At 30.0% G+C, this 11,886-nt stretch overlaps 2 protein-coding genes across 2 annotated transcripts in view; one reads left to right on the forward strand and one right to left on the reverse strand.

Annotated features, from left to right (window-relative positions):
* The window catches only part of LOC106100925 (uncharacterized protein PB18E9.04c), a 49,999-nt gene extending 48,220 nt beyond the window's left edge, over nt 1-1,779 (forward strand). Inside the window, exon 18 of the mRNA XM_013279990.1 lies at nt 515-1,779. Coding sequence (XP_013135444.1) covers nt 515-674 — 160 coding nt within the window. The 3' untranslated portion in view covers nt 675-1,779. The remainder of the gene's footprint in view (nt 1-514) is intronic.
* A 5,517-nt stretch (nt 1,780-7,296) lies between these two features.
* The window catches only part of LOC106100926 (dolichyl-diphosphooligosaccharide--protein glycosyltransferase subunit STT3B), an 11,066-nt gene continuing 6,476 nt past the window's right edge, over nt 7,297-11,886 (reverse strand). The window contains exons 8-13 of the mRNA XM_013279991.1: nt 11,864-11,885; nt 11,185-11,282; nt 10,780-10,908; nt 10,184-10,268; nt 8,812-8,850; nt 7,297-8,332 (exon numbers count right to left, since the gene is read on the reverse strand). Coding sequence (XP_013135445.1) covers nt 8,255-8,332; nt 8,812-8,850; nt 10,184-10,268; nt 10,780-10,908; nt 11,185-11,282; nt 11,864-11,885 — 451 coding nt within the window. The 3' untranslated portion in view covers nt 7,297-8,254. The remainder of the gene's footprint in view (nt 8,333-8,811; nt 8,851-10,183; nt 10,269-10,779; nt 10,909-11,184; nt 11,283-11,863; nt 11,886) is intronic.

Raw genomic sequence — 11,886 nt, forward strand, 5'->3', positions numbered from 1 at the left:
CAAATGTATTTAAAAAAAATGTTTTACGTAAACTATATCATGTCCAATGAAAACTGCAAGTAAATATTCTTCCTATACTACAACAATGAAATTTCAAAGTGAATAATATGTACGAGTATTTATAACATTTCTTGAATCATGTTTTAGGCACCATTTTATTAATGTTGCATGTTATTTTGTGATGACTCTTAGCGTTCAGATATGTATACCGATACACTATCCGTCAAAACATCATCGAGAAGTTAAAGAGATAAAAGTATTCTTAAAGCATATTAAAAAACCGATTGTCCTTCGATTATTTACAATGTATTTAAATTATACAAAAGATCATTATTTATTTATGGATAAATCTTTCATTATAATTATGTGTACATAAATTACAAATGTAACCTGTAGATTTTCAATGTCGATGCTTTTTGCTTTGCTTGAGCAGAGTGTTCGTTTTGTTTTGTTTTGCTTTTTTATTTGTTTGTTTTAGTTGCTGTTATTATAGTTGTAAACTGTTATGTTTCAGAGTTTTTAACAAAGTAAAAAGTCGTAGCGCGCACATGAAATCGCACCGGCCATTCGACGCTGAGCCTAAAAGGCCAAAACTCGAAAAGCCTTATGAAAAGGTTGAGAGACCCGACGACAGGGCTCACGCGGGTGCTGAATACCAAAGCAAACAGCTGTAACAGACTGGTTGATTTATTTCCTCTTCTGTGCCCTCACACCAACTACAAATACAAAATGTTTACCAATAATTGCTATCATTATCTACTTTTGAGTCATCAAACTTTAAAATAAAACCTAAAAACTAATTAACACTTTTCATGAGTGTTATTGAGAATTAAAAACAGAGGTCGTTTGTTCGCTTACAGTCTGTCCCTACCTTGACCTCAGAAACTAAGACGAAATGAAATAAACGGAAATTAAGAAATAAATGCCAAAGGTAGGCATTTATTTTGTACACTAGTACTTAATTTTGTAAATAAATGATTACAAATTAATTGTAATTTGAAAATGAAAGTTAGTAGAGGTGTTTAGTAATCCCCAACTAACAATCCTCGATTCAAAACATCTATCGTTGTATGTAGTTGCTAAGCTTGAAGAGCAAATTAAATATTTTGTATAACGAATGGTAAATATGTAGATAGTTAGGTTAGGATATCTTCGTAAAGTTTTTATATGACAGACTTCTTAATGTGACTTGGCAAGTGTGATGTTGTAAATAGGTATCGACTGCGTAAAGCAGGCGAGTTCTATTCGAAATAATATATTGTTCTAATTAAGTATTACAACTATATGAATGAGTGTGATACGTTACCGTGTAGCAACTACACTACCTCGTTTCTATTGAACTATTTGAGTTTATTGCGAGCCCAGCTCACTGTTTGCGTTTGCTTGTTTGCTCACTGTCTTGTTATTTTTTTTAGTAGTTATTTTTAATTATGTCTTATCTAGTCTTATTGGACAAAGATGCATAAATAAATTGTTCTGTTAATTAGTCGATAATGCAACGGATATTAAAACGAGCGTCCGTACATCCACTAGTCACATATCGATAAACAATTTTAGAAAAATATTGACAGATGAGAGAAAGCTTCTGTGAATGTGTAGATAAATTATAGAAGCCTATAAACAATATATAGACAAAATTTTGGCACAAACTTCTAACTTCTAGTATTATTTAATCGATACAAAACTAAGATTCTATCGTCCATTTGATTCCATTAAATTCACAGAAGCTATAAAGAAATAGTAAAAATGATGGATAATATTTTTTTACACAATATTATTGAAATGCTCAAATATTCTATATTTTATGTTGATAATTTTATTACCTAGTTCATTGTTGATTCTTCTTAATAGTGTTTCAATTGTTTAGTCGAATCTTGAGTACTTATAAGTTACTATACTTCATACAAATTACTAGATTAATATAGATTACTTAAATGTGTACTCGTACCTACGTGTTGTGATATATGTACTATTATCGTTTCAATGTATAACTGGTCTATGTTAATTGAATGTACAAATCGGGCAATAAGTGTAATTGCTCAAATATATTAATATTTGTCTGTTCGCCTGTAGTCGGTACTCTCCCCTGTATGCTGCTCTATTAACAATTTATGTGGTTGTGAACTTAACTCTCTGTCTGTCTTCCGAGATTCTACGTAACCTAATACCTAGCTTTTAGTTTTTGGGCAGTATTCGCGTAAAAGACATGTTTATATTTTAAATTTATTTATTGTTCACTTAAATAGATTAACATTTTCTTAGTCATTCGTTATTAGGTTTTGAAATAGCTCAAGTCCATAAGATATTTGTCCTATCCTTTTGTTAGTGAACTGCCAAAATGCGAGTCAATGTACTTAGATTTTGAGTTAATAAAATTATTTAAGATACTAATATTTAAGGTAAAATTGAAAGCTTATACTGTACGTAATTGTATCACTAACTTGTGTGATTTATTGGTTGTGTTCTATCTTAACAATATTGGCAAATGTTTTCAACGAACGCACTATTGTCTATTTTAAGTTTTAACTGATTGCCAAAGTTTTGCCAAACTAAATGTATAATTTTATTAAAGTATTTTATAATTGTATAGTCATTAACATATTGGTAAAGATGGGCGATGTTTTTAAATTATTAAGTATTGTTTTAGATTAAGTGGAGGCTCTAATGCAAACCCCAATCACAAGTTGTGTGATGTTAATATGCTTTGACTCAACTACAAATTTGTGCCAATTATTTCGTAAGTTATATTTTTTAAATCTTGTTATAAATCTAACGAAGGAAATAGTTTTATTACGTAGACTTTTGGTACTATGGAGGTAGAGATTTTTAACATATTCCGCTCTTTCTTAACAACGCTTTAGACAAATTTTAACGTACACAGTAAAATCAAAATAGTATAAAACAGTGTTCATTATTTATTATTTGTAAAATAACTACTATATGCATTCTATCGGCATTCGAAACATACAAAATTATTTTCGTAAACTAAATTAAGCCGAATATCGTGCCATTATGTAAATACTCGAGATATTTTCAAAAAAAAACTATAATGCCGGAGATAAGTCTATATCTATGACATTAAATTACGATTTATTAAAGACAAATCCCTCCAAAAATAATTTTTACAATACTCTTAGCTATTAAGACTGAAAGGTACTTTCTAAATCGCTAGCCTTCATCGGTTCCGCGGAAATAAATCTTTTAGCGAGTACACACTACTGAAAACATTTACATAAAAAGATATTAATAGGAACCACAGTATATTTCTATGTGAAAGTTTTAGCAATGCGAACTCGCGGTTCTGCGTTCTAAATGTTTATGTATGTTTTCATATAAAAGTAGATTTATCAAAGAATCGCGCGCCCATTCCATGTGTCAACATTACATACTAGCCAGGGTATAGCTGTGTAATGCCCTTATCGATCTATCCAATCGTTTTCATAACTCGGTGCCAACTACAAACTGCACCTACATCACGGTCATTTTAGATTTCATTAGAAAATATAATCTATTCGATTAGAATTTATCACACAAAAATCTATGTAAGTTAAAATATTTATAAGATCGAAGATTGTACAATCAATCTTATTTCAATTTAAATATAGAAGTGCCTTACGATTTTATTTTTATAATATACGGCTTTCTTTTGATTGTAGAAGTTACTTTCGAGATCAGGTAACAAAAAGCACTGGAAATTGCATTTATAAAGCTCATAGCACTCTGCTAGTTCAGAGTCGCTGACGTGGAGCTGTCTAGTTCAATTGTTGTTGATAAATTATTTTAACTTATTAATTTATTTTATTCTAGAGGTCACTTTACACTTGTACCAACACTTTAAACATCGAAGACGCGTTTTTTTTACAAATAAGTATTTCACATTTTATCACACATCCGTCATAGTCAAGTCAATTGTAATAAAAGACGATAGATTGATATACGAAGTAAGCTGTAATTTTGAATTACAAAAAAGACCCATAGAGTTGTGTTATGAATATGGTTTTTTTAAGCAAGTGACTCCGAACCTTATAGTAACTATTATTTTTCGCTTATTGATGTGCTTCTGTCCAATTCCTACTCTTCTCTAGTTCCGACACACGGCATCAAATGTAAATAATTTAAAACCTTTCTGTATCTGTGTCAACACGTTGTTATAAAATATAGTATTAATATTTTGTAAGCCTAAATGGATATTATATTCTTCTAATTTTGTATGAAAGAGTGTAAGTTTGGTAGACATTTTGTTCTACTCTTGTTATACTAAGTACGGTGATAACGATTATGTATTATTAAACGTGTTGTGCCGAAATTGTGGCAAAGATAAAATAATTTTCCAAAATCGAGTTCAGAGTTGCCTCCGTACTTATTATAATTATTAAAATTTTGTAATATTAATGTAGACAGTAAATGAAAACGTGCCAAATGCACGATAATTTGATATTACACTCTGTGTTGTGATTTTGAATGTTCTGTAAATTACCAGTCTTTGAACTATGAAAAAATTTGTAGACACATTTTTTAGATTAGCACAATTCTTCGCGTAGACACATTAGATTAAATTTTAGTAAGCGTTTAGGTTTAACAGTGGGATAAGTTTTCATGGAGTAAGTGTATTTACGTATAAATTCTAGATTCATTGTTATATTAAATCGATGTGATGATTAGACAGAACAACGACTACGTTCGAGTCCTCCTGCTGCGCCGGGCGACTCTTCATAACTTCGCATATCCTTGAAACAATAAGTAATTAAATAAAACTCTATTATATATACTGATAAATTTATTAGGGGTAACTAATTTTTTAAGACAATGACTATTACGTGATCTTTTAGATTGTCTTTATTAATAAATATATGGTGGAAGTTTTGTCAAATGGCTTTTATTATTTTAAATCCAACGAATCAAATCAAAGTGTTTCCCGGTTTCAAATTCTTAAACTGTCAAACTTTTCTTTGTCCATTTTCAGTTTTAGTCAATTTTAGTCAATCAATTGTCCATTCCATTGACATTATTCTTTTTTTGAATGGTTTACATTTAGTTTACGTAGTCGAAACTATGATACTAAGACAAATTAAAGATAAAATAATTTTCAGACGTTTATTGAACATTGTTTTTCACAATGAAATCTTACCTAAATCGATAAATCTCTGTCACAAACACGAAAAACAAAATAGTGATGTGCAACAATAAAACAAAATTAACATTTTTATTAAGAAATTCTCACACTCATTTACACGTGAAATGTTACAAACAAAAATTACAATTTATTCCAAGAAATACCCTTCTATGCTGGTAATACTAAAAATTTTAGTAAATTGGGTAATAGGTTGAAACAGTAATTTCAATAGTAATTTTTTCCCCAACATTAATTTCACCATTCATAGGCATTTTTTAATAACAGGCAACACTAGTCAATTATTTTTATTTGTAACACTTCTATAATATTTAAGTATGCGACATACTCTATGTGAGGTTACAATTTCATGTATTTTAAAAGGAAAAATTTAAGACAAAAATAAATTTCACATAAAAACGACGGAATCACCTCGTTCACCGTAAGAGTCCATTTTTAATATTCATTCTATTGATATACCAAAAGGGCTTAGGTATTTTTATAAGTAAAACAAATGTATATATAACAATAATTTAGTCAAAAATATGCATGCGGAGTGTAAGTACGGATTTAGTCAAAGTACGACAAAATTAATTGTTTAATCCTATAACAGATTTTCATTAGAAAAATTCTATTTATAAGAAAAAAAAATGACAAGTACGGCGCTGTAACGATAAATAATGCTTAATTTAAACTATTATTATACAAATGGACGTTGCATTTTACAAAAACTTTCACAAACAAGTTTAGGCCTTTGGATAGCATGAACAGTTCATTGTTTTTTATTAATTGAAAAAAAAAATACTATAACAGGAAATCTATATGTAATTTATACGCAATTTTAAAAGTTTATGTTTTATAAAAGTCATAGAATAAAAAAAAAATCTTTAATATTTTTTTAAAGTAAGAAAAAAATTCACACTTCATAATACATATCTGCAAAATCATTTACATTTATAAATGACATAACGTCGAATTTCTTCCATTTTCAACTATATCAAGCAAAATAATACTAAAAAAGGCGCTCATTTCAGAATGCGCAAAATTTCGATTCCAGCCAGGATCAAGCATTCCGAAAAAGTACATTTAATGAAAACATTGTGAGATAGACGATAAAAAAATCAAGTGTCAATGCAGAGAAACAAAAGCTATTTGCGGACAAAAAAAAAAAACAAAGTGTAGATAAAAAAAAGTAATAATATTCATGATATCCACGAGGCACGCGCGTCGACTCGATCTAACACAAACATTACCTAAAGGACTCTACATAAAGGTAGTCCGAAATCAGTGGTAAGTATACAATAAATCTTAATATAAAAATATTACAAAAGCCTTAAATTTTATAATTGCTATTAAACAAAACTGAGAAACATTTTAATTTCAATATTATAATGGAAATATATTGAAAAATTTTTAAACAGTTTTTTTGAAATAACACAATCTCTAATCGAAATTGTTATAAAGTAACTACGAATTTTTTTAAGCAAAAGTACTAGATACTATAAAAATTGTCTAACAGTATTAGTGGAGGAACAATGCAAAAATCCTATTTTCTATTAATTAACCTATCACTACCAACAACATTAAGGGCCTGTCCCACCACTGGCTGATATCTCAGATAGCTTAAAAATACGTCACTGTCAGATAAGGGAACAAAATCCAATATTTCCATCACAATTACATGTTGGATTGTTATCAATTTACAATTTGGTAGGACAGGTCCTAAAACACTAACATTTACGAAAATCGTATTGTTTATTGTACCTCGATGTATTGAAAAACACTCAATAGTATCAAAATAATTTTTATTTTTAAGTCATTAGTTAAAATATAACTTTATCCCTTTTGAATACGGCCAATATTTTAATTTACATTATAGCATGTTTACACTTTCCTTGTGGACTTTGAAGTTAGCAACAAAACAAATACACTCTCTTTGACCTCTTTTCGTGTACATTTGTCTCGCTCTAATTCCGCACCTAACTTCAGAGACGAAAATTTTTACACAACCTATAAATTAATTGATATATTTTAAGATTGCTTCACCGTTACATTTATAAATACTATTACGAATTGACTTTAAGAAATATAAGTCAAAATAATAAAGAATACTTAATATCAAAATCCGGTTTAGAAATATTTTACCGTTTTCGTATATGTAACTTTTAGCATTATCGGTTTTAACATTTTAAAAAAAAATCGTGGTTTAGACAGAAATCACTTCCTCCCACTTAGGGCCTGTCCCACCACTGGCTGATAGAGGCTCAGATAGCTTAAAAATGACATCACTGTTAAATAATGTAAAAATCCGATATATGCATGACATATTACACTTTCGATTGTTATCAGGCAATTTATAATTTGGTGGGACAGGTCCTAAATACAAAAAAAAATGAAAACTGCATTTCTCTATAATCTAAAATAGGTTAGTACTGATATCAATTCGACTTGGGAAATAAACTACTAATCTAATATCAATTCCGTCAAATATGATACTGATTTTGTGCTTCATACATTAAAAATAACTCAAACATTACACTAAAATCATTTGAAATACAATGATTTTTAAATCAAAAATCTACATACAGAAAAGGCAAGCGTGTAATTCAAATTTGTCATAAATTACAATGAATCAAAATATACAGAAAAGATGAAAAGAGTTACATTTAAGCAAAGATATTAAAAAAACACATAGAGTAGACATAGTTGATACTTCACTTGAGACATTTTTTGACATGATCCATTAACACTGTCTATTAATCGGTCCTCCAAACATTAAATCAATATAATTTTATTTAAATTTGTTGCAGTGTCAAAAAATAATATTTATTAAACATTTGTATATATGTCATTTTGTGACACTGTTCAGTTTATTTTTTACCAACTTCTTGAAAGGAAGTATTCAATACATCTATATTTTTTATTGTAAGAGATGGAGAGGAGTTGGCTAAACCTGACAACTGATATAATACCTGTCAGAGAAATTACCGGTGCAAAAATTTATTTACTCTGCCTGGTCTATACATTTCTTAAATGTCTTTGCATTTAAGAGATGTAACGGTTTTCATCGCGGTTTTTAAAATGAAGATAATTGCAGATTTACCACTGATATGCAGACATTAACTAGGCTGTGGCCAGGTGACGTCACTCCAGCCGGCCCACCTTCTTACCCTTCACTATCGTCGGCTTGTTCTTTAGGAGACCTTTTCTTCGTTTTGATGTCTAAAAAAAATAAAACAAAACATTTAGTTTAAGTAAACATCAATTTACGCAACATATAACATACAAATGAATGAATGGTATTTACAAATATAAACAAATAATACATACTTGAAAATCTACATTAATAAAATGACATGAAGATAATCTATACTAGTATTATAAAAGGGGAAAACTTTGATTATAATGAAATAACTCAAAATACTGGGTCGTTTTCAAAAATTCTTTCACCATCTACGTTGTTTTAAATTATTTTTTAATTTCACGTAGACGGAATCGCGACCGAAAGCTAGTGTAATATGAAACTAATCATACTTTTTTATTTTAAGTTTGGATTCCTATTCTACATTTCTAATTTTTTTTAAACTAAATGAGAATATTTATTCTAGCATAATTTTTGTAAAAACTTTTTCTCTATTCTACATAAATGGTGTAATACACAAAAAAGCATACAAATGGTAACATCACAAAACAATTATTACTATGTTATACTGTACCCCTGATCCTAGGCCTGACGAAAACTGCAAGAGGAAAAATATAATTATTAAGCGAGTAACAAGCATTAGAAATATTAAGCCAATGCATTTTACTTTTTAAAAATTGCTTCAGATCATATTAAAAAAAAAAAACTTCTTTCTATAATTTTTGCTTTAACTACTGCGCCACAAGATACTATAAAATTACGTTACATCCGTTTTTCCAACATTTTAATAAACCACATGCATATCTATACTAATATATAGAGGAAAGATTTGTACTTTTGTATGTATTGAAATAACTCAAAAACTACTGGGCTGATTTTAAAAAGTCTTTTACTATCAGAAAGGTAATCTGGGAGTAACATAGTACTTTATAATTTAATTCAATGAGTGATCTCATTTTGTTTCTGTATGAATGTTTTGTAATGTTTAACAGAAGAAAAAAATGGCTAAAAAACAAACATCTAAAAAATATCCCAACTTATAGATATCAGATCGATGTCTTAAGTTACAAAAATCATTTAGACCAGTACAATTTTATAGAAAATTATTACTATGACTTCTACTGGTTTTAAAAATGAAAAGATATTAATTATGCAATGAAATGTTTGATATAATCAACTCTAAAAAAAACTTGCCTAATATTACCCACCTCTATTAAATCCATTTATGTAGTGCATTAATATTTTTAATGTTTTATTATAGTATAAACTGATATCTACATTAGAATCAAAACATACAACTCTGCTTCAAAATTCTACAATGGATATTAACTACATTATTAAATTTTTATACCTTAGAGAAACCAAAAAGATGACAGGGTCAAATTAGCCTTAAACATGCCCACGACGAAGCGAACTCGCGGAAGACCACCTACCACTTGGCAGACGACGATCCAAAAGGATATGAAGGAAATAAAACTTAACGAACAAGCCTCTAAAATACGTGCTATCTGGAGACTTAGGACAAGGAAGGCCGACCCCAAATAACTGGGAAAAGGCGAAGATAGAAGAGAGAAACCATAAACTCTAAAATTTATTATGAATATTAATAAAAAAATAACATACACACTACTTGAATTTAGTAGTTTAGTAATAATCTAAATAATGTAAATCATTATTAAAAAACCATATCTCATATTAACAGAACTTACATCTTATACTAATTGCAGTTTTATTCATTCTTTGATCGTTAAAAGTAGCCCTTAGTGTAGATTTATTCCTAGCAAGTTAGCAAGCGAACTTAAGATAGAAACGGCATAAAGTACATTATAAAATAAAAATAAACAGCAAATTAGTCACATTAATATAAGGATTTGCCATGTTTTAGTTAAATATTAATTTAGCAAGCAATAATAGTTTGTTTAAAACATTACCTTTTTAGAGACCGCATTAGAGGTAGGAATAGTTCTCTTGGCAAGAGGAATACGAGGTCGGTTGAACTCGTCCGGCTTCTTTACCCTGAAATATACAACAATTATTAAAGCCTAGTAGAATTCTAGCAATATTCATAGAATATTAGCTTTCTCCGTGAACCGTCTGGAATTAAAAAACCAAAAGTAGCCTGTGTTCTTTCAGACTACATCTAAAACATATTTCATCGAGATCCGTCCAGCAGCTACAAACTCTAAAAACAACCATTCATCTAAACTTTTTCATTTATGATTTTATATCAGTGCTAAAATAAAAAAGAAATCTGCATCTTTTCATCATTTCAAGACTTACAAAACATCCCAACAATGTCTAGAAATATCAGTCGTTTAGATGAAAAGGAGTCTTAGGGCCTGTCCCACCAAATTGTAAATTGTCTGATAACAATCTAAAGTGTAAAATATGTGATGGAAATATCGGATTTTGTTACTTTATCTGACAGTGACATTTTTAAGCTATCTGAGCCTCTATCAGCCAGTGGTGGGGCTGGCTCTAATTATAGTAGTCAGTGGGTGTTGGAGAGGGGAGGGGGAGGTGATACCTGTATATCCTGACAAGCCAGTGCTCAGAGGTGTAGGCTTCCTCCAGGTAGGTGAGCTTGAAGCCGCGGTTGCCGGGCAACGAGCCACGCGTGCGGTCGTACCCCGGCGGACTGCCGCCGCTGTCGAATCTACCCACACATTTCATAATTACATAAAAAATTGCCTTGATATTTAATTACGATATAGTAATAATACATTTAAATGTCTTTCTAGAACCTACGACCTCAAGGCAAATATGGTTAAATTCATTCAAAACATTGAAAATTATAATTAAAGAGATCCAAGAAGTTTTATAAAAGATTTTGTCAAAAAAATTATAGAAATATTAATTCTTAGCACAAATTTTTTCGGCTTTAGTAAATAATTATTTTCAAACTACGAGTAGATACACAGTCTGTACTCACCTATAATATGATAATTTGTACATTAGACAGTTCAACATAGTTTTCGAGGCTTCCGAATCTATCCGATATTCGCCGCGCTCCGTGAAGTAATCCGCTTCCTGGAAAATAGCAAATACACAAAATCTATACAAACAAATAAATACTGATGATTAATGTACATACAATGAAAAAGTGGTAAATAGAATTACGAGATAGTGAACATGAAGAAGACAGAGACTTGTAATATTGCTTTTAACATACTCTTTGTGGTAACACTTAAATGCGTTTTTATCAAAAACTTTCCAAAAAGTCATATGTTACAAAATCGGTATTATTAAAATTTAGCATCCACATTTTTTTGTTGTTTATTTTGTTTGCGACGAGACGATGGGGAGATAAACCAGAAAGTGTTAAGATTGAATGTGGATCTACAAAGGTAGAGTAAGACCGAAGAAAGTATGGATGGATTGTGTGAAAGAGGACATGCTTAAGAAAGGGGTGGATTTAGATATGACGGCTGATAGAGATGTATGGAAGAGCAGCATATACTGTGCCGACACTCCGGGATAAGGGCAAGTGGATGATGGTGATGATGATGATGATGATGATGATGATGACGAAAATGACGATGATGATGATGATGATGTACAACAGTGCGCACTTAAAGGTTAAATTCATCAGGGTTAACAAAATAACTCACGTGTATATCTCTGGGATGTTCAC

Source organism: Papilio polytes, unplaced genomic scaffold (genome assembly GCF_000836215.1).
Source record: "Papilio polytes unplaced genomic scaffold, Ppol_1.0 DF824024.1, whole genome shotgun sequence".
Classification (NCBI taxonomy): Eukaryota; Metazoa; Arthropoda; class Insecta; order Lepidoptera; family Papilionidae; genus Papilio; species Papilio polytes.